This window comes from Rutilus rutilus (genome assembly GCF_951802725.1).
Source record: "Rutilus rutilus genome assembly, chromosome: 1".
Classification (NCBI taxonomy): domain Eukaryota; kingdom Metazoa; phylum Chordata; class Actinopteri; order Cypriniformes; family Leuciscidae; genus Rutilus; species Rutilus rutilus.
Window position 1 is genome coordinate 18,858,080 of NC_140209.1, and position 24,079 is coordinate 18,882,158.

A 24,079-nucleotide genomic window follows, 5' to 3' on the forward strand; every position below is an offset into this window, starting at 1 on the left:
GATTAAACAGATTTTATTACTATTTTGTCCCAGTGCAGGGCCAGTTGTGGGTTATTAATTGGCTGAGAGACTTGGGCCAGTAATGGTCATTGTGTGGCCCTTGTCTTTGATCCAGATCTGGGCCACTACAGGGCCGTCATTCTTTTCGTTATGTGGGCCGAGGGAAAAGGGGTACTGTGGAACAGAGCTGGGCCAGATCAAGTTTCCTATGTGGGAAAAGTGCATTTATCTGACCCAAGGTCACAATCCTGATTTGGATCAGATGATCACTGGATTGATCTGGCTCACACTCCTCCCACCAACAATCAACCCTCATGTGTTTTGCCGTGATCATGCTGTGCCATTATTGCCACACACGGCCCGGCTCCGGCTGACACGGCCCGGCTCCATTGCCCACAGGCCAGCAGTGCCAGATCGAGGACACATTCGGGACAAGACTGCTTGCTATGTGGAGTATTATGGTATTCCCTTGAAAAAATGAGGTTCAGTATTTGGGAATAGTCATTACTAAAGATCAGCACAAAAGGTGTTTACTAAATTTCATTCCAATTGTTGAAAAGCCGAAAAGGAAATTAAATCAATGGCTTTTGGGAGATCTTTCTTTAAGGGACAGAGATCTAATTACAAACGCTGAGGATATTTCTAGACTGACTTATATAGCAATGGCTTTGCATCTTAATAGAAACATTTGTAAAGAGATTGATAAATTACTATTTGACTTTATATGGAAACCAAAATACATTACATAATGAAATCATGTGATGAAAATTGTGAATTTTAAATAATACATTTTAAGTAAATTGACTTAGTCAGTTTGATAGAAATCCTTCCTCCATTTGAAACTTTATCCCTTCCCATATGCTTTCTAAAGTTGGTTATATTCATTTTCTTCTTGTTTGTAATTATAACATTGACAAAATACCAGTGAAATTATCTGAATTTCATCGCCAGGCAATTTTATCATGGTCCTTAATTTTCAAGCTTAACTTTTTACCGAATAAGTATATGGGACAAACAAAATATTGTTTTGACAGTGGCATCATATTGGTAGATCAGTTATTTAATTTAAATGGTTTTCTTTTCACTTACAGTGAGTTTTTGGCACATTATAAGATTCCCGTTACAGGGGAATATACAAAATGTTTTGATGCAACATGTAGGATTGGAGGGCGAACCAAACACAAATGAATCTTCCAGGTGATTCGTTCAAACATAATTCCACACAGAACTCAACACTCCAGACCCCAAATCAAAAGTCTAATCTAGGGCCATAAATGGAGTGGGCTCCAGCCAGTCTACGCTAACCAACGAAAACCCCCAGCTAAGAACTTTATGGCCATGCAAGCTTGGAGAACTAAAGGAAGAACATTGTCAACGTTAGATAGTTTGGAAAAGACTGATTGGTTCAGAGATGGCAAAGCTCGGGGCCCGACCAAGATAACGGCAGAGGTTGCTTGATCCCACGACAGATATACAGAACAGACCTCCTTCTTAAGGACCTCTGAACGACCCCAGGGTTGAAATCTCTTAAAACCACAGAGACTGAGACTTAACCTATAAAAATACATAAAATCATCCCAAACCAATTCTCAATGGACTTATAATCAAACATCGATCTACTACATAATTCTATATTGTGTCTACAACCTATATGTGTGTCTATTATGCTTAGATCCCATACGTCATGTAATTGTTATAACTATTAGATGTTTGAATGAAAGTTTGTCTTGTTTCCTATCAGTACGATCATATGTTCTTAATTCAGAAGATGGCTTGATTGAAATCTGTGTAAAATGTTTCGTATTCTTATAATAGTAATGATGTCTAAACTGTGGCCTCTGTACACTCTGCTAGAGCTGGAGGGTAAAGTGATCACAGATAACGCATGATTTACGATGAGAAGTGAAGAAAATGCCACCTCTCAATTAAAGACAGTGTCTAATTGGTCAGAACTCATCCAGGAGGATGGACAAACATATGAGTCTAAAATCTTAGGACCCGAACAAAGCTTTGAAAAAAGTAGATTCAAAAGCGATCATGGAGAAGCCATGATGGAGTAACCGGACAGACGAGTAACCATGTAGACGAGCAGACGAAAGAACACAAATCAAGATCAGAAGAACATGGATTAATCAGCTTCATTTAAGCCATCCATCTACTCTCATCTCAATTTTCTTTCTTTTCTTTGTTGTCTTTTCTTTTCCGTTGAGAGTCTCGGTTCTAAGTTAAGTTTTGTGACAAAGTTTCAGTCCACGATTCGGCTGCAAAGCCGCTTCCAACTTTAAAGACTTTCCATCCATGTGCCAGCACACCACGTGATTGGCCGCCCCATACATCTATTTCCAGGCACGAGGAGACGGCCCGCCAATCAATGACCTCGGGAAACCCCCTTTCACACCTACAAAAGGAATCCCCAAAGGAACAAGTAGCCTCCAGACTCTTAGCTGAACTGGTGCATTGATATAGATTTAATAACCCGCCTAAGAAACGATAGAAGGGTTAAATTGATGGTTCATTCAGGTCATGTCGTGTATATAGAATCTTGGGATTTCATCACCTCACTCTTAAAACTCATTCTTTCCTCACTCTTTCTTTCTGCAACTCGTATGAATGTGTGTGTTTGTGTTAGAGTTTGTTTTGTTAGAATAATCAATAACGTCTTATTTGCATTTTAAAGATAAGGGTTCTTGTGTTATGTGCTTACGAATTTAATGTCTTAAACTGCTGATCTAAGTTACCTTGCTAAATAGTGTTTCACTAGTTTGGATATTTACATCCGCTGCAGAGCTGAAAGTTACGGCCGGTTCAAATGAACACTGGACGAGTCATTTGCTCGGCCGTAATAAGTAATTCTTTCGAAAGCCCTTTAAATTAATTAATAATTCCTTTTGAGCTAAATTGACCTGTCGGAACCCCTACAAATATCTCCTGAAATTTGTATTTGTATCCCCACCTACTATAGTAAGTTCTAATGTAGGTAGGCCTAATATTTATTTTCCCCTTAACTCACAAAACAGATCCATAAGAGCGTTATTTCAAACAGGTTTGGCTTATAATCAATATTTAATTACAAAGTTAATGATGTATCATTTAAAATTATACATAGAATTTACCCAGTTAAACTTTGTGAAATTCAAAACCAATTCTGTGACCGATTTAAAATGCACTTTTTTTGCGACAGTTGCGCTGAAACTGTGGTTCATGTATTTTGACTCTGCCCATTTGTAAGACCATTCTGGCAAAATGTTTTTTATCACTCAGAACATTGATGGCCATTTTGTGTTGTTTTGAAAACATCTATTATTTGGTCTTTTGGAGAAATACAGAGATAAGCACAGTCAGGTTTATATAATGCATTGTATTTAACATGTTTTACATCATTTAAGAAAGTAATTGAGCTTTATATTGATCAATCCGATTTTCTATGAAGAAAAAAGCAGTTCAAACTTTGAAAATTTGTAAATGTGTCTTATGTAGTTCTACATTAATCCCCCTAGTGTTACATTTGTTGTTTTCTTGTATACTGTAGTATTTGTAACATACTCTTCTTTTTTGTTAACAGTAAAAAAAAAAAAAAAACTACTACCGCTAACGTCACGTCTACGTCGTCAAGCTCAGTTTGAGTCTGCGCAGTACCAGAGAATGTCTAATATGGCGAGAAGTTTCACTCTCAGTACACTTCCGGCTTCTGAACTGGTTGCAGTTCCTCTCTGATTCCATATGAGGGCGCTCACAGGACGAGTGCAGAATGAATGGAGGTCTATGGCGCTATACCAATAAAAATCCACTTTTCTCAGGATATAATTTTTTGTCTAGTAATTTGAATGTTGTATTCGAAAGGAGATGCAAATAAATTACACATTGCTGGGTGTTAGATTTTTTTGAGTCAATTATTTGCTTTAAAAAGTCTTTTAAAGTGTCAATGACGTCATACACATGTACGACCAGAGATACTGCTTAACGGCAATCCTTCACTCACTCTGGTGTGTTCGCGCTCTGCACTTTCTTTTCACTCGAGGCATCGACAACACAGCTGACACAGGTAAACACACGTGCTAGAAGAGTTTTTGTTTTGTTTGTTTCTGGTCCCGCTGCGGATCACACGATGCCACCAAGCGGTATCTCTGGTCATAATCAGTCCTTCACTGACCAATCAGCGTTCATTAGCAGAATGCTAGCGTGTTATGGGCAACAACAACTCAACCTGTAAGAAATCAAAAGGACATAAGTACTCGTTCATTCAACTTTCGACCTAAAACCCATGTTGAACTTGCAAAATCTACAATCAGATCTGAGATTTCTCAACGGCAATCGGGTGAAAGAGACAAATTTAGCTGTCTAACCCCATTGACTCCCATTAATTTTGCACTCATGGCGATCGCCCCCAGTGGAACTCTGGTGGAACTACAACCAAAATTCGGTACAATAGAGCTTAATAGGGAGTGGGCAGGCTCTCCGTAGACGGGCTCTGGCAGTACGCTGGACCATCAGGAAATTAGTGCTTCTAATTCACTTCACCTGTCTCCGTTGAATCCAATGGGGTCGCTGTGTCCAGTTTATATACTGTCAATGTTGAATTGGGACATCCTTCGTCGCGCCGCTGTGACGCAATTCGCACTTCAAATGCGCCTTCACACACACACAGCGTCGAGTCTTCTGAGGTGAGGAGAGCAGTTTACGGTATTTCTCATATTTACACAACTATCAAACACACTTTATGCAGTACGACAGACTCATTTCTGTATTGTTTTCATCGATCACAGCGATACTTGTGCGTCTTTCCTGGCGTCTTCCTACTGAAATAAACATTTAGTGTACAGCAGCGAGCATGAGGAGAATATGTTGAGTTCATTCAGACCTGAGCGATTTTGTGTTCGTTTGTGTTATTGTCTCGATGTTTGTGTGAGAACTGTTACTGAATGTCAAGTCAAAAGTTAAAGTTTGAGATCTGTGAGGGGAATGGGACTCGATATCAAGTGTTGCTGCTGCCGTTTTATTTCTACTCTTAACATCTTTGGGTTAAATTTGGTATTTCTTTACTTTGCATTGTTAAAATGACTGGAGAAAAAGACTGGTGAAGATACCACTAAATACTTTACATTAAGCCTATAGGGAGCCACGTGAGACAATTTAAACCTATTGAGAATGACGAGATGTCGTCACGCCACAGCGCCCCCGCCCTCAGTGACCGCGTCATCCTCCCATTTCCGCCATTTAGGGAGGATTCCCGCCAGCACCGTTCATTGTTTGTATTGGTAGTAGAGGAGATTGTCGCACTATTTTAGAATGCCTGGAAAACACTGCTGTGTAAAAAACTGCTCCAGTGTCTCACACGATTGTCATGGAAACCGTAGGAACCATGTGTTACAGTTTTTTCGTATTTGAAAATTTAAAAGTAAAAAAAAAAAAATCATTTTTGTTTGGCATTGGTAGTAAGTTTCTCCCTGTAAGGACCCTTTTCTTTTGTCGCATTCTTCTCCATTTCTTCTTAATTTTCTCGTAATTTCTATTATAATTCCTCGAGCCGCCTTTCCTGCTCCGTCTCTGTATTGCTCTTGCACTGTTGCCCCTGGCAACCGATAGCGTATCCTCCCAAAATGGTAGACGGGCTCAATTCGTCACGTGACAGCAAGCTACCTATGAGTATGTCCTCATTCTCAATAGCCTACATGTAAAAAATAAAATAATTATATGAATACAGTTTGACGTAGTAAACGTTATTATTTTGTGGTGCTCTTGTTTTACAGAGTTGTTTTACAGGCTTTTATCATCCTGAGTCAAATAATGTGTTTCTAACAGCAAACACTCAGAATAAAGTGAGATGATCTGCTGATGATCCTGAATGGCTTGTTGAATGAGTGTTGATAGTCTGAGGCTCATCAATATTAACAGATCTGCTGAAAACACTCTTTATTTCATGACAATAGTTCCTGTTTTCACCTCATTTATTATGCTGAATAAAAGTGAAGGAGGAGAGAGAAGAACTGAGTGAAGTGAAGGAGGAACATCATGTCAAACCTGGAGAAAAACCTTTCAGTCGCTCAAAGACTAAAAAGACATTTTTAAAGAAAAGAAGAGCCAAGAAATCTACAACCTGCACTCAGTGTGGAAAGAGTTTAAGCAAACAAAGTCTTGAGCGTCACATGAGAGTTCACACTGGAGAGAAGCCGTTTATATGTGATCAGTGCGGGAAGAGCTTCACACAATCAGGACACCTTAATGGTCACATGATGATCCACACTGGAGAGAAGCCTCACACATGTGATCAATGTGGGAAGAGTTTCGCACAATCAGGACAACTTAAGGTTCACATGAGGATCCACACCGGAGAGAAGCCGTTCACATGTGATCAGTGCAGCAATACATTTCTTAGGCCATCACACCTGAAGGAACACCTGAAAGTTCATATGAAGAAGAAGTCTCACTCATGTTCTGTGTGTGGAAAGAGTTTTTCACTGCTGTATAATTTACAAGTACATCAAAGAATTCATACTGGTGTGAGAGAGTACATGTGCTTTGAGTGTGAGAAGACTTTTACTACAACACAGAATTTTAAACTGCACCAGAGAATTCACACTGGAGAAAAACCTTACAAGTGTTCACACTGTGACAAGAGATTCAGTCACTCATCAAATCTGAAAACACATGAGAGGATCCACACTGGAGAGAAGCCGCACACGTGTGATCAGTGTGGAAAGAGTTTCGCCTTTAATAGTGAACTAAAGATACACAAGAAGATCCATGCAGAGGTTTGTTCAGTTATCTTCTATATTCACTCATATGAAAAACAATTACAGTCTGAAATCACAGTGAGTAGTTCATCTTTATGTGTTGAGAAACAGACTCGTTAGTTCATCAGAGTTGTTTTGTCGCTATGAAGTTTACCAGTTTATTAAGCACCCCCTGAAAAGGTGTGTATATTTGTTTGCTGTTAGTTGTAATGAGTGTTTTGTGTAATTCGCTGTGTATGTTGATGATAATACAAGGGTGTGAAAGAGTTTATGGATCAGACTAGCCTGGTTAAAACCAGACCATTCTCAGTAGTAACTGAGTTATGGTCTGGCAAAGCTTCATTAATAACTAATTTCCAAAGGGGCGTCACCAACGGACGTCGCTCAAATGCCTCTGGGGCGCAATTGGATAGACCTAAAACTACAATCAATTAGCCTGTTTGTCCCGTGAACACTCAGGATTAATTGTTTATTAAATCTAAGAAATGTACATTTCCGGGGCATGGGAAATATCTTTCTTAATTTACAGTACTGCTAAGAGCAAGTAGCAAAAATCTATATGATTAGTGACGCCAATTATGAGCTTGAGACACGGACAACTTTACGTGTGAAATGAACGATTTTATTAACTAGTCTAAACACTTAATCTACTCTAACATACACACACATACATGCATACAGTTTACCAAGGGAAAGAGAGCTGAAGCAGAATACAGGAAAGCAAGAAGTTATAGCATTGTTTGAAATTCAGCAGATCAACAGCTTTGAGCAAACCATCAGTTTAGTTCTAACACGCCCTTCTTTAAATGGGTAAGGATACTTAATGTATCAAATAATGAGACTAAGTTTGATACTTGCATGTCTCGCCCATTTGAATTAAACTGTCCTGATGCAATTTGTTGAGGCTCCAGTTGATCTTTGCTGATGTGGTCTTGATGAGAGAGAATCAGTGGTAGTCAGAGTATCTTTGGTGAATGAAAAGACAAGGCCGCAGCCTGGCACAAGCTTGGTGGTCCTTAGAAACTTCTAGTTCAGCATCTTCTTAACGTCAGCATTCCAGTATGAGAGTAAGAGAGAGAGCTAAAAGCTGATCTTGTGACTTTAAAGCGTGAAGATGGCACAACCTCTGGAGGTGTGTGAGCCAATGAGAAGATTTCCCTTTGGAGGAGAATTACACACTGGAGAAAAACCATACAAGTGTTCACACTGTGACAAGAGATTTAGTCGTTCAGCAAATCTGAAAACACATGAGAGGATCCACAGTAGAGAGAAGCCACACACGTGTGATCAGTGTGACGTGTGATCAGTGTGACGTGTGATCAGTGTGACGTGTGATCAGTGTGGATCAGGCGCGTGTCCATTCTAATTTCTGCTATATGCGTTGACTTAAAACTTTGACTATTTGCAATGTTTTGAAGTAGCCTATTAAACTCATTCAGATATCGCAAGCCGCTGTGATATGTACATTTGCGATGTTTTGATAATTTCGATATATCGTGCAGCCCTAATCTCACATCATGTCTTTATCTACTTGATCACTACAATGTAAACAAATCCATTACAAAATATACTGTAAGACTTGAAATAATAGCCCAGGCTTTTATTTTCCCAAATCGCCGAACTGCACCGGCTTGTATTTGAGACAGGCGTCTATATGAGACAGGCCTTTAATTTAGTGTTGAGATGAGCATGACAGTAGTTTAACAGATCAGTTAATGTAAGAATTAGCCTACTATATTTCCGTATGTCTAAAGGCGGTCACACACCAGACGAGAAGCGCAGCGCCACGTCTTTAAAATTCCAACACATTATTCTCTATGAGTGTACATTGTCTCAAATTGTTGTTAATGTATATACTGACTTAACCCTGTGCTGCAATATACATTCAGTTTTACACTCATTCACAGAAATCAGCTGCTTGAATGAAAATTGCTGATGTTATCGGATTTCCAGGTGATATTCTCAATTCATTCAGTTAACGGACGCTCTGAGGTAAAGTGAATTCAGACTGCAGACTAAGCAACGATTGTATTTAATTGTACAGTACAATCATAACATAGTACAGACATGATCTTAATTCCATAATATCCTTAAACATAACAATATTGTTGGCCATAAACTGACAAAGTGCGCGTCCGGTGTGCGATACCTTGAGTTGTCATAGACAACAATAGGCGCTGCGCTTCTCGTACGGTGCGCGACCCTCTTTAGATTATTGGCAGCATAAAAAAACAAAACAATGTGACAGCCATGGGCTGATCAATACAAGTTACCGGTAATATCCATCGAGCCTATGAACTAGTTGCCCGAAACACATTAACAAGAAAGAATGAAGGCTACTCTGTAAAACAACTGCAATCATGTGATACAAAAGGACCCTATTCATCACTATCATCATCACCGCGATCCTCAACTACAAGTTGGCGAATTCCTCCTCCTCGTTGCCTCCTCCGCTAACTCTGCCTGCCTTGCTTGCACTATCAGCTCCGCCCAGATGCGCAGGGCTCTCTTGCGTGCGCGAATCTGCTCCATAGAACTGGCTTAAAAAGATGATCTGACGGGTTTTAGAAGATTAAATACAACCCGAAACTAAAAAACAGACCAGGCCTCTATTAGAGACCGGCCTTTATTTATCCAAACCTGTAGTCACACCCAGCGTGTAAGAGACAGGTGTCTATTTGGGACTCGGCTATTATTTTAAGTTTTATGGTTTATACTACATATAAACATTGTATTATTTGACCAATTTTAAAGTTTCATAACATTATGTTTCTGAAAGTTATCCCAATCCTACTAAAAGTTTTGAACAACACAAACTGAAGGTTTGGCCCGAATCAAAATTGAGTGCAGAGTCTGATATATTGATTATTTATCTCACATCCTGTCTGTTGGAAATGAAACTTGTTTGTTTTTGGCAGAATTACCAGAAAGCATCTGGAAGGAGAGGACGGAGAGAACGCCTGTGATCCAGAGCCTGCAGAATGAAACATCATGATACTGAAGAACAAACAGGTTTGTGTTTATTCTTTATTCTTCATTCACTCATCATGCAGAAGAACATGCTGATGCTCACTAGATTTACCTTGCTTCAGGCTCAGAATAAAAACATGACAAATTAAAGCACAAAAAAAAAGTTCATTGAGCTTTTTTTTTTTTACTTTTTTTTTTCCGATTTTTGAAATTTTATATAAATTTGAGACTAAAATAGAAACAGTGGATTTCTATGAGACTTCATTCTCCTGAATAATCACCTGTTAATAAATCAACTGTCAATATTTCAACTGTATTTCACCTTTTTTGACCAATTTACCATAAACATTGAATGTATTTAAATATTGAGCAAGCAAGCTCATTGGCTACGGAAACAACTTTGGCCAATCAGCTTTTAGTGTGTAGTAAACAAGTCACCTTAATTTATATAGCACTTTATATAATACAGGTACAAAAGCGGCTTTACAGTGATCAGCAGGACAAAAAAATTATAATTCAGTGATGCAAACAGTTCAATTCTGCTGTAGAGCAGCTCTAAAAAGAAAATGGTGTTATTGTTCAGCTGAAGTCAGTTCAGGTCCATGAGAAAGATCATCAATTATTATATTAGTTCAGTTCAGCTATAATATTATATTTGTATTCGTTTTGGGAGTTCGAAGCTGCTTGCTGAAGCAAAATATTTGGAAAAGTTCACTCTGGCTGGTAAACACCTTGGTATTATCATTGGTCTGTGGCGATAACACATAGGCAGAACTACCAGATCATACAATATGCATGTTATTTTTTTATTTAGTACTGTCCTGAACAAGATATTTTAAATATAAGATGTTTACATATGGTCCACAAAACAAAAATGACCCATTGAAATGTTTATTATAGAAGTTTATGTCCCCTTGATTCTTAAAAAAAAAAAATATATATATATGCTTTTATTACAGACAAGGACAGTGCAAAAAGTTCAAGAAAAAATGTGAGGCATTTTGGTGCAAGTATGTAAAACAAAGATTAACAACAACATTAATAGTGTGAATATTTCCATTCTTCCATCTAAAATACCTGCTTGGAGAAAAATGTGTTTGTACAAAAGTGGTCATAGCAATCTGACGTTATATAAGCACATTGCAGATAAATAAAAAATGCAAACAATGTTCTTCAGAAACTCTTCCGTTTTAATTCTAGGTAAAACATTTTGAATGTGAAGATCGTTAAATTTGACTTAATTTGTTTTCTGGGAAACATGCATGTATCTTCTGTTGCTTGATTGTTCAAAAGTTTTCACCCCCGGCTTGTAAGGCATCGTGTTTCCTTCTGGAGCATCAGTGAAACTGTGATTTCTTACAGATCACATGTCGGGCCTGCGTCATCTAGAGTTTCATGACCAAACTAGTGATTAATAACATAAATCATCTTCATGATATTAAAATAGATCATAATCGTGCACAGCAGTTGATGACCAGATTTGATGGTATTAAAATGACTATTGAACTCATCAGTGATCTTGACTTTGAGCTTCACTTTTCATTTCACGTTTGTCTCTCATTTGAAATCTCACTTGATTTAATGTTTCTTTTAGACCTGAAGGACGTGAACAGGAAAGGGAAAAAATAAGCCAAAAAAATCTGTCTCCTGTTAATCTGTCACCGTTTCACATGTAAATCAAGGCTGAAGATTCGCACATCAGAGTTCACACTGGGAAGAAGCGGCTCAGGCTTTCACTCTGAAATCACATCAGCTTCTCATTCTGAAGAAAGACCATTTAACTGATCAGTGCAGTAAACAGTTTCATTGGGCGTCAGTCCTGAAGAAACACCTGAAGAGTCACTCAAAGGAGAAGATTAATTCGTAATATTACAGCAGAAAAGACACGGCGGTGTGTGTTTCAGTGCTGCCTGAAGTCCTTTACTACAGAAGATGAACTGAAAGATCACCAGAAAATTCACATTGGAGAAGAAGGCCATAACACTTTTAAGAGAGACGTGAATCTTATATACAGTTTTAACTCATTCTTCATTGCTTTTCATTAGAACATCTAGTTTCTCTTCTACCTCTACTCTTCCATGCAAATGTAATATATACTTTCAGGTAACACTTTACAATAACCACTTTACAACACCTGGAAGAGGTGTTAGTGAGGCCAGCAGGGGGTGCTCACCCTGTGGTCTGTGTGGGTCCTAACGCCCCAGTGTAGTGACAGGGACACTACACTGTCAATGAGCACCGTCCTTCGGATGAGACGTTAAACCGAGGTCCTGACTCTCTGTGGTCATTAAAAATCCCATGGCACTTCTCGTAAAGAGTAGGGGTGTAACCCTGGTGTCATGGCCACACACCATTGGCCCTTACCAATCATGGCCTCCTAATAATCCCCTTACATTGAATTGGCTCTATCACTCTCTCTCCTCTCTCCACCTATATCCGGTGTGTGGTGAGCGCATTGGCGCCGTTGTACTGTGGCTGCCGTCGCATCATCCAAGTGGATGCTGCACACTGGTGGTGGTTGAGGAGAGATCCCCTGACATGATTGTAAAGTGCTTTGGGTGTACAGTAGTACATATGAAAGCGCTATATAAATGCCCGATTCTATTCTATTCTATAATAAGGTTCATTAGTTAACATTAGTTAATATATAAACTAACATGAACTAACAATTAGTTAATCTTAAGTTAGATAATAAAAATACTGCTGTTCATTGTTCATGTTAGTTCACAGTGCATTAACTAATGTTAACAAATACAACCTTTGATTTTAATAATGTATTAGTGAATGTTTGAATTAATATTAACTAAGATTAATAAAAGCTGTAGAAGTATTGTTCATTCTTAGTTCATGTTAACTAAGGTAGTTAACTAATGAACCTTATTGTAAAGTGTTACCTACTTTCATGTATCTTTGAAACTGGACACTTTTCTTCTCTTCTTCTCTTAAGATGTTTTGGCTCTTATAAGTCAGTAAAGAGAGAGAGAGATCCGCTTTCACTTTTACTTAATGTTTGTATTTGCTTCATGCAATTATTGATTAAACTCATTACTCCATATCAACACCTCGTTGTTATTGTCCATCTTTATTTTCTGCTTGAATCAGGAATAATTTTATTTCTGAAAGCCGTGAATCTTTCCATGTTGTTAATTTCTCAATAGAGCTTTAAAATACCTAATAAATTATATTTCATCCACACATGACTGACATTGAATGAGATTGCTGTGTGTCTACATTATTAACAGTTTCACCCTTGATATCCAGTATCCATTTCAAAGAGTTTGGTCTAGTCAGTTTGATGTTTCATTCACACCATGAGGCTTCTTGAAGTCAGAACAATTACTATGACCTTTAAACAACACACAGTTTTTACTAAATAAACTGAAATGATTACTGTCTCCATCTCACCACAGCTTTACACAACCAGCAGAAAGAGAGCAGCTGGAATAAAGAGAAGTGGTGTGTAATCCTTGTTGTTATTTTTGTGTGATAATGTTGATGTTTAGGTGTTTTGACATTCTGAACAGTATTTGGACGCCTTGTTTAGTTCCAGTTTCGATGAAGCCCCGCCTTCCGAAATCTGAAATGCGCTGTGATTGGCAGCGCTTGGCTTGAGTTTGGGAAATGTCCCGAGTTCTGCTCTAGTGTAAATATTACGATTCAGACCCTGACAATGTTACTGTTAACAAGAAAGAGGATCATCCACAATGGATTTGACAGGGGTATGTTTTTCTTATACATTATACATACGATGTTATACACCATTTAATCATTTTATTTGTCGGAAAACTATGGTAAACAAACAGTATTCGATCACAAAAACATAGTTAATTAACTTAAGTGGCGGTGAACAGTCTTACAAAAGCGAGAGCTTACAGAAGCTACAGTAAACAACACTATATAAACACTGATGGTTGATGGTTGACACTGATCTGTCACTGCAATTTCAAATTTTGCGCCTTGACTTTTGATACTCTTTTCGCGATATACCGTAAAACTTCAAATAATAGCCCAGGCTTTTATTTTTTCCAAATCACCGAACTGCACCGGCTTGTATTTGAGACAGGCCTTTAATGTAGTGTTGAGATGAGCATGACAGTAGGAGGTTACCAAATCTGTGTTTGTGTTTAACAGATCAGTTAATGTAAGAATTAGCCTACTATATTTCCGAATGTCTAAAGGGGGTCGCACACCAGATGAGAAGTGCAGGCTTTTGGCTTTTGAGAGATCTTTCTTTAAGGCACAGAGATCTAATTACAAAGGCTGAGGGTATTTCTAGACTGACTTATATAGCAATGGCTTTGCGAATTCATATGAAAATTGTGAATTTTAAATAATAAATTTTAAGTAAATTGGCTTAGTCAGATTGAAAGAAATCCTTACTCCATTTGGAACTTCATCCCTTCCCATATGCTTTCTAAAGTTGGTAATATACATTTTCTTCTTGTTTGTTATTATAACATTGACAAAATACCAGTGAAATTATCTGAATTTCATCGCCAGGCATTTTTATCATGGTCCTTAATTTTCAAGCTTAACTTTTTACCGCACAAGTATATGGAACAACAAGGATATATGTTATAAATACAAATCATTGTTTTTGAAATATTGTTTTGACAGCGGCATCATATTGGTAGATCAGTTATTTAATTTAAATGGTTTTCTTTTCACTCACAGTGAGTTTTTTGCACATTATAAGATTCCTGTTACAGGGGAATATACAAATGTTTTGATGCAATATCTCCTGAAATTTGTATTTGTATCCCCACCTACTATAGTAAATTCTAATAGGTAATATTTATTTCCCCCTTAACTCACAAAACAGATCCATAAGAGCAGGGGCGCAACTACCCAGTGTCAGAGAGGTACGCAGCAACAATTTTGGCGCCCACAATTATAAATTAAATATAAATAGGCTACAATTTTTTTTTTTTTTTTTTTACCATCACTTTGGCGCCCCCATGGTGATGATCCCTATGCGCCGCATATAGCGCATACCCACTTTTTGCGCAACTGCATAAGAGCGTTATTTCAAACAGGTTTGGCTTATATAATCAATATTTAATTACAACCAAAGTTAATGATGTATCACTTAAAATTATACATAGAATTTACCCAGTTAAACTTTGTGAAATTCACAACCAATTTTGTGACTTTTTTTTTTTTTTGCGACGGTTGCGCTGAAACTGTGGTTCATGTATTTTTGTATTTTGCCCATTTGTAAGACCATTCTGGCAAAATGTGTGTGATTTTATCACTCAGAACATCGATGGCCAATTTGTGTTGTTTTGGAAACATCTATCTTTTGGAGAACTACAGAGATAAGCACAGTCAGATTTATAATACATTGCATTTAAGAAAAAAGCAGTTCAAACTTTGAAAATGTATAAATGTGTGTCAATGTCTTTATGTAGTTCTACATTAATCCCCCTAGTGTTACATTTGTTGTGTTTTATTGTATACTGTAGTGTAACATACTCATCTTTTTTGGTAATAGTAATAAAAAACTACCCCCCAAAGAAGGGTTCAGCCAGAGCCCGTCTACATTCTCTGGTTCAGCCTTTGGATTGGGACATCCTTCGTCGCGCCGCTGTGACGCAATCGCACTTCAAATGGGCCCACACCACTGATCTATATAGAATGACACACACACACACACACACACACTTTCAGCGTCGAGTCTTCTGAGGTGAGGAGAGCAGTTTACGGTATTTCTCATATTTACACAACTTTCAAACACACTTTATACAGTTTGATTAAGCGACAGGCTCATTTCTGTATTGTTTTCATCGATCACAGCGATACTTGTGCGTCTTTTCTGGCGTCTTCCTACTGAAATAAACATTTAGTGCAGCAGCAGCGAGCATGAGGAGAATATGTTGAGTTCATTCAGACCTGAGCGATTTTGTGTTCGTTTGTGTGATTGTCTCGATGTTTGTGTGAGAACTGTTACTAAATGTAAAAGTTTGAGATTTGTGAGGGGAATGGGAGGGGTAAGAGTCGATAAGTGTTGCTGCTGTCGTTGCATTTACTCTTAACATCTTTGGATTAAATTTGGTATTTCTTTACTTTGCATTGTTAAAATAGACTGGAAAAGATACCGCTAAATACTTTACATTGAGCCTATAGGGAGCCACGTGAGACAATTTAAACCTGTATGCAAAAAATAATATATAACTATATTGCAATGAATGTAGTTATTAGAATGGTGGAATATATTTAGATTCATTTGGACATTTTATAGTTTAGTAGGGTAGTTATTTACCTGAGTGTCACCAGTGTTTGTGTTTGTATTGATGTTTTATCCATCATATTGTGAAAAGTAACAGTATTGTCTTTCAATAGAGCAGTTTTACAGGCTTTTATCATCTATCCTGACTCAAATAATGTGTTTCTAACAGCAAACACTCAGAATAAAGTGATATGATCTGCTGATGATCCTGAATGGCTTGTTGAATGAGTGTTGATAGTGTGAGGCTCATCAATATTAACAGATCTGCTGAAAACACTCTTTATTTCATGACAATAGTTCCTGTTTTCACCTCATTTATTATGCTGATGTCTTCAGATCTCCTGTTAATTGACACTTAAAGCTCATTTCATTGGTGTCAACAAAATGAGGGGATTTGTTGGTGACAAATCTGTAGATTTACTTCTATAACTGTTTTTCTTACCATTGTTTATACATGGAAGATTTTACACTAGGCTATATTCTGTTGTCCATGAGCATAAAAACAAACTCAGTAACTGATATATTTTTGATTTTGCTAGATCAGCTACTCACACTGTAGTTCATCATCAGTGAAGCTCCTCCCACATCACTCACATCATCAGTGAAGCTCCTCCCACTGTAGTTCATCATTAGTGAAGCTCCTCCCACATCACTCACATCATCAGTGAAGCTCCTCCCACAGTAACTCACCAATAAATCCTGGAATATTCCCATCAGCTACAAGTGAAGACGAGCAGCAAAGCATCAGGAAGAGCTGAAATCTGCAAAGTCTGAGTTTATTAAGAGGACATTGAGAACATGAGTGACCCAGAACCCTGCAGAATGAAACACACTGAAGATCCTGAAGAACAAAGAGGTTGGTGTTTATTCTTCATTCATTCATGATGCTGAATAACATTCATGTTAGAAACATTCGAGCACTTCATCACTTTTAGATAAACAGTTAAACTATGAAATGGCTGCAAAAGTTTCATTTTTGGTTTTCAAAAATGGTCAGTAAAGCAAAGTTTGAGAAATGTTCATATTGATTGTCAATTGACCTTTTGCCGGCCCCTCCCCCAAAACGGCCATTGTCCAATCACACATCATAGCAACCGTTACTATGTGAGCAGGTCCGACAAACATTCTCCGCCCACGGCGTTTGTAAATATGTGGAATAAGGGCTGCCTCCGACAGAAATTAGAAATAAGAAATTAAGAAAAGTAATAGGCAAGGATGCATTCAATTGATCAAAAGTGACAGTATAGACATTTATAATGTTAGAAAAGCTTTCTATTTCAGAAAACTCTGAAACTTTCTATTCATCAAAGAATCCTGAAAAAAAAACAGTTTTCTACATTGATAACAATCAGAAATATTTATTGAGCAGTAAATCCGCGTATTATTCCCTCAGGTAGGTTGCACGTTTTCTTGCGTGGGTGGATGTCCCTAAATAATGATATATTATATCATATATATTATTATTATTATTGATAGGATGATAACAGGTGTCGTGATCAGCACTGCTGCTGTATCAGTCAGTGGTTAGATCAGCTTTGCAGTCAAAAAAACAGGACAAGGGAGATATAAATTATGCATTATTAATTATGACAAATAAATTATGCCCAAAATACGGGACATTTGGCAACCCTAACGTTAGTTTTTCTCTTCCCCAAGAACAAAGCACATAACGTTAACAGGGCTGAACTGGAACAAAAAAATTAAAATCAAATTTGCTAATAAAAATGAGCAAAATATAGCTAACAGCTCAGATAACTGCGATTGTCTGCAACAAATCGGAGAAAATCAAGACAGAAGAAGAGGTCTACGATGCCTACGGATGTTGGTTGATCACAAACTTCCAAGATGCCGTCTGCAAGTGTGTTTATGTGGGTATTAGAGATTTTTTTGCGATTGTCATGGGGTTTCTCAGATTTCGCTTGAGACCGGTAAGCATTAGCCTCGATAGTAGGGGTGCAACGGATCAACAAACTCACGGTTCGGATCGTTTCTCGGATCAGCAAAAAAAAGAAAAAAAAAAGACAATACAAATAAACATAAGTTTTGTCTTTTTGTTTATTAACACTTTTAAATTATTAAATTAAAATATATAAGATCAACAGTGGGTGCACGACGGGATGTCATAACGTGGCTCAAGCACTTTCAGCATGTGTTTAAAGCCCTCGTTTTGCACAACCGAATATGGCCTCATGTCTGCACCTATAAACACACTGATACTGTGATGGCTTTAGCCCGGTCTGATTGTGCAACGTTGAGCAGCCTTCGTTTTCACTCATGTCAGTGAAACACCGGGGTGATGTCGCTTCAAATGCGTGGCCATAGGGATGTCCCGATACCACTTTTTCACTTCCGATATGATACCGATGCTGCAGCTTTGGCTAGTTGCCGATACCGATATCAATCCGATATTTTTATTTTATTCTTGAATATAGTCTACAACAACAGTTGATAATGAAAGACTGCCACCCTTTATTCGAAAGGCCTTGAGATATGTTTGGTAATTGTACCTGAATGAATTTAAAATTAATTTGCTATATTTCAGATCAATATATTTGTTTCCTTAAAATTTTAATTAACTTTAACTTTATTCTCATCTGAATTATCAATAATTTATTTCTGTATAAAATAATACTAGGCTACCATTAAAAACACATTTGATTTTCTATTAGTATTAGTGTTCGATTAGTGCTCTGTTTTAGGACAAGAAATGAAAACCAATGCAATATGATGAATGTCCAAAAGATGAGATAATTTTTGCTTTTAAACAGTGTGTGTGTGATTTTGGTTGGGTGTCAGTTGTAGGTTACAGTTTGACAAGAGTTTAAAGTTTGACAAAAGCACGATTTTGTGTTTTACACAAATATAATTTGGCTAAACACTTTTTGCAGTTTTAATGATGTCCTGTACAAAATGACGGAGTATGTTTTTATGTTTCCACTGTTCGATCGCGCCCGTGCCTCTCTCTCTCTCTCTCTGACTCACACACACAATCCAGCATTGCAATCTTGACAACGCAGCCTGTTCATTTTGCTGCGTTCACACCAAACGCGAATAGAGCGTCAAATTTGCGTCTAGTTCTATGCTTGAACAGTTTGAATCCATTCGCGCGTCCAAAGCGAATAGGACGCGCCACGCGCGTATAATGATAAAGCGAGCATTTGAAGCGAAATAGATGCGTGTTCAGAGCTAAGGCGGGGCTACAGATTCCTAGTTTCCACTGTAATATGGCTTTCTTGTGCCACAGTGCCTACACACGTCACGGTTTTATCCACTAACCTCTTTCCTTCATCATTATATTTGACAGAGAAGCCAAAATGCTCCCATACAGGGGATTTAAATGACGCGGGGCGTTCAAGCTCCTCCGTTCCTCCGCTCGCCATGACTACGCTGCGTGTGGACTGAACATGCGCACAACTTTTTTTTTTTTTATAAATCAATCCGCGGATCATGTGTGTGCCGAACCGAAGATATTGATCCGAACGGATCACGGATCAATGATGATCCGTTGCACCACTACTCGATAGTAGTCGTGTCTCCTTCATTGCGTATTTTTATATTTTGAATATATCCCTCCACTGCATACTGTAACCCCTTTTGCCTCGATCTGGAGGATATCGCGGAGGTATTGCTCCAAAAAAGGTCACTGACACGCATGGGTATACCTCTTCCCGTCATGGCAATCTGTCGCGCTGGTCGTGTTTGACCATTTGTTTGTCGGACGTAGCAACAGTAACTAAGGGGGGCGGGGCTCGGCGAAAGGCTAATTGATTGGATGTAGAAAAACAACAACATGCACACAGTGCTTCTACATGTGGGGATTGTTTACATCAGAGCGCGCACGTGTTTAGCGCAGCATATACGCAGTGTTTGTTTAAGCGGTTGATGGAAAATAAGCTGATGCGCGTTCTATAAATATAAATTCTGATCTATTATTTTTCACGGTATTTTGAAGTGCCCGCGGTAACAATATCGTGCATATTCATTACCGCGATTTATCGCATTACCGAATACTGGCACATGTCTACTCTTCTCACAGTAACTTTGATACTGTTTGTTTATCAGTATTAGTCATATTCTTACAATGTATGTGTATGTTAAGTAAGGGACGACAGTACGTGTGTGTGTGCCCTTGTTTATATTACATTGTGGGGACCAAATGTCCCCATAAGAATAGTAAAACCTGAGATCACCTACATTGTGGGGACCAGCCAGCGGTCCCCACTTTTCAAAAGGCTTATAAATCACACAGGATGAGTTATTTTGAGAAAGTAAAAATGCAGAATGTTTCCTGTGATGGGTAGGTTTAGGGGTAGAGTTAGTGTAAGGGGACAGAATATACAGTTTGTACGGTATAAAAACCATTACGTCTATGGAGAGTCCCCACAAAGATAGTGAACCAGACGTGTGTGTGTGTGTGTGTGTGTGTGTGTGTGAATTTTTTGTGTAAACAAATCTATTATAATAGGTCTATATAATTCCTAAAAAAGTGGTTTGTAGCTTGATGACTATGGGGAAATGTGGGTCCCATGGCCAAACGAGTTGAGAACCACTGGTATATAAAGCTATTCAAAACATACAAATATGTTAATTATTATAAACTTCATTAATAAATGCAATAACAGTTTCAAGGGAATATTCGACAATTATGATTTTTGTCATAATCGTGCAGCCCTAATACGTTGTCAGAAAAATAAACAGATCATCCCAATTACGGAGTCCGTCTCATCTGGCATGTTATCAGAATTATTAATGTTTTTGTCTGTCTAGATAATGAATTACTTGTTGGTTATAATAAAGACTCGGCACTCATTTCTTTGTAAAACGCACAGAACAGAATGGTGTGTTACACTTTACTGTGCGTTCAAAAACATAGTGCAACTATTCTTCTGTGAAACAAACAGAATACAAAGTGTGTATTTTTCCAACCATACAAAGCTCTATTTTTACCTGTGCGTTTACACAGAACTTCTGCCATCATAATCTCCACACAGCGGTAATGATTTAGACGTTTAAGCCCTGAAGACATTTTAAGTAGGGATGCACCGAAATGAAAATTCTTGCCCGAAACCGAAAACCGAAAAAGAGGAAACCAAGGCCGAAAACCGGAACACCGAAAGAAATTATGCCAATTATTGTTAGTACCATTGCATTTATGGCTATGACTGTGTACTAAGTTTACTAAAATCAAGGCATTGCAATTGCATAAATTAATATTAAAGTTTCAAAGAATAAATCCATTCAAATTTTATGCAAATATTTATTTAGCATTTGCAAAGTATAAAATTAAATGTTTAACTTGACCCCACTCATGTGTACATTAAATAATAATGTAAAAGCCTACTGGCCTGGAGAAAGGTTTAAAAATGAAATGTTCTCTCATAAAAACAAAGTGCATTTAGGTCAATACTGCCATAGCCCAAAATAATATCTGCAGTTATATGCTCATGGACGTGAGTTGCAAAAATCATAAACAGCTCAGGTAAACCTCTGAGAAATGACGGCTGCTCTGCACACACACGCAAAGGTCTCTCGCTCCCTCTCTCTGCCGCGTGCGCTACGTATGCGCGCTCATGCTCGCTCGCGATTCCGGGAGATTTAAACTAATTTGCGGGCATTAGGGAGCCGGTATCAATACGCGGGAGACTCCCGGAACTTCCGGAAGACTTGGGATGTCTGTGTTTTGAAAATCGCTGTCCGTGGGTCACTCTTAGATATATTTAAATACGTCCACACCGCAGATATGTAATGTTGCTTCAGACAAGCACGTGCAGGTCGCGGTGTCTGCTGTTCGCGTCATCACAACATTTCGGCCGTATTGTTTCGGTGATAAAAGTCTTTCGGCCGAAAACCGAAAATGCACTTTTGGGCCATTTTCGGCCGAAAATTTTCGGTGGCCGAATATTCGGTGCATCCCTAATTTTAAGAATTGTTTTGTCTGAGTGATATACACTAAAGTACAGACTCATAACTCTATAAAACTAAAGCAAGGAGAGTCAAAAGGGATGTATCGTTTGATAGGACACTTTTAAAACCTTTAGACCATGTATATTAAAAAAAAAAACATATTTGGACATTCTCATCTTGAGAAAATGCTTAAAAAAAAAAAAAAAAAAATTCTTATTATTTTACGTTCTTATTTGACATGCAATATCTCAGGAAGGAAACAAGGTGGGAGGACATTTCTTTTTTTTGGTGAAGTTCCCCTACATGTGAGCTGCATCCAGATCAGATTTTGTGGTGATATCGTAAAGTAATCAAAAGTTACAGCATTTAGAACAAAGGAAGCCTTTTTGTTTAGCCCTTGAAGCCCCTAATGGGCATTTTTAAAACTGTTCCTTCTTGAGGAATATCTCGTGATCAACGCAATAGATTATATTTTAATTGTGAGAATCTGCTGTAAATAATGATGTGCCGTTTTCTACGTTCTGTGTGTTTCATGAAGGTTTGAGCGAAAATACCACTTAGACTTTTATGTCCTTTCACTTTATATTTCTCTCTTTTAATTATTTTGATATGCTGAACATTTAAACATTTTCTTTCATTTCAGACCTGATAAAAGTGAAGGAGGAGAGTGAAGAACTGATGAAAGTGAAGGAGGAGAGTGAAGAACTGAGTGAAGTGAAGGAGGAGAGTGAAGAACTGAGTGAAGTGAAGGAGAAGCATCATGTCAAACCTGGAGAAAAACCTTTGAGTCGCTCAAAGACTAAAAAGACATTTTTAAAGAAAAGAAGAGCCAAGAAATCTTTCACCTGCACTCAGTGTGGAAAGAGTTTCACAAACACATGTGATCTTGAACGTCACATGAGGATCCACACTGGAGAGAAGCCGTTCTCATGTGATCATTGCGGGAAAAGTTCCTCAAGAAAAGATAATCTAGAGATTCACATGAGGATCCACACTGGAGAGAAGCCATTCTCATGTGATCAGAGTGGGAAGAGTTTCATAGACAAACGTAATCTTAAACAACACATGAGGATTCACACTGGAGAGAAGCCGTTCCCCTGCGCTCAGTGTGGGAAGAGTTTCACAAGCACAGGTTGTCTTGAGCAACACATGAGAGTTCACACTGGAGAGAAGCCGTTCACTTGTGATCAGTGCGGGAAGAGTTTCACACTAAAACCAAATCTTAGTCGACATATGATGATCCACACTGGAGAGAAACCTCACACATGTGATCAATGTGGGAAGAGTTTCGCACAATCAGGACACCTTAATGTTCACATGAGGATCCACAATGGAGAGAAAACATTCACATGTGATCAATGTGGAAAAAAATTTCTTAGGGCATCAAACCTGAAGGCACACCTGAGAGTTCATATGAAGAAGAAGTCTCACTCATGTTCTGAATGTGGAAAGAGTTTTTCACTGCTGTATAATTTACAAGTACATCAAAGAATTCATACTGGTGTAGGAGTTCATATGTGCTTTGAGTGTGAGAAGACTTTTACTTCAGCACAATGTTTAAAACTACACCAGATGATTCACACTGGAGAAAAACCTTACAAGTGTTCACACTGTGACAAGAGATTCAGTACATCATTAAATCTGAAAACACATGAGAGGATCCACACTGGAGAAAAACCATACAAGTGTTCACACTGTGACAAGAGATTCAATCAGTCATCATATCTAAAAGTACATGAGAGGATCCACACTGGAGAAAAACCTTACAAGTGTTCACACTGTGACAAGAGATTCATTCGCTCAGCAGATCTGAAAACACATGAGATGATCCACACTGGAGAGAAACCGCACGCGTGTGATCAGTGTGGAAAGAGTTTCACTATTAAAAGTCAACTGAAGAAACACATGAAGATCCATGCAGTGGAGAAACCACATCACCGCAGTCTGAGATCACGGTAAGTTGTTCATCTTTATGTGCTGAGAAACTCAGTCTCTTCTGTGTAAGTTAGTTTCTTATCAGCTAGGATGAGCGTCATGACATTTTGTTGGTTGATCTAACATAGGGCTGTGTGATATTAAAACAAAAGTGCGCTATACAATACTTTGTTAAATCATGCGATATTCAATATGCTATACGATATTGCTTTAAGTGTGTAAGATTAATTAAAATTATATTTAAATATTTAAAAGCTGAAAATGGTATGACAAATATACACTATATTGCCAAAAGTATTGGGACACCCCT

General features: G+C 38.1%; 2 protein-coding genes across 5 annotated transcripts in view; both read left to right on the forward strand.

Annotated features, from left to right (window-relative positions):
* Positions 1–82: 82 nt before the first annotated feature.
* On the forward strand, positions 83–12,428 carry LOC311298605 (uncharacterized protein; the record flags this gene model as incomplete). The annotated part of the gene is made up of 4 exons (XM_084421682.1): positions 83–461; positions 5,965–6,749; positions 9,650–9,743; positions 11,296–12,428. 3 exons carry the CDS (start codon positions 83–85, stop codon positions 9,695–9,697), a joined length of 1,212 nt encoding a protein of 403 aa, XP_084277808.1. The 3' UTR covers positions 9,698–9,743; positions 11,296–12,428.
* Positions 12,429–15,303: 2,875 nt separating this feature from the next.
* The window catches only part of LOC311297468 (uncharacterized protein), a 20,777-nt gene continuing 12,001 nt past the window's right edge, over positions 15,304–24,079 (forward strand). Inside the window, exons 1-3 of one of the 4 annotated variants that reach the window (XM_084419764.1) lie at positions 15,304–15,387; positions 16,475–16,786; positions 22,478–23,789. In XM_084419764.1, coding sequence (XP_084275890.1) covers positions 16,729–16,786; positions 22,478–23,789 — 1,370 coding nt within the window. In that variant the 5' untranslated portion in view covers positions 15,304–15,387; positions 16,475–16,728. Of the gene's footprint in view, positions 15,407–16,469; positions 16,787–22,477; positions 23,790–24,079 lie in introns of all 4 variants that reach the window. The other 3 variants (XM_084419762.1, XM_084419763.1, XM_084419761.1) reach the window with 3 other exon arrangements.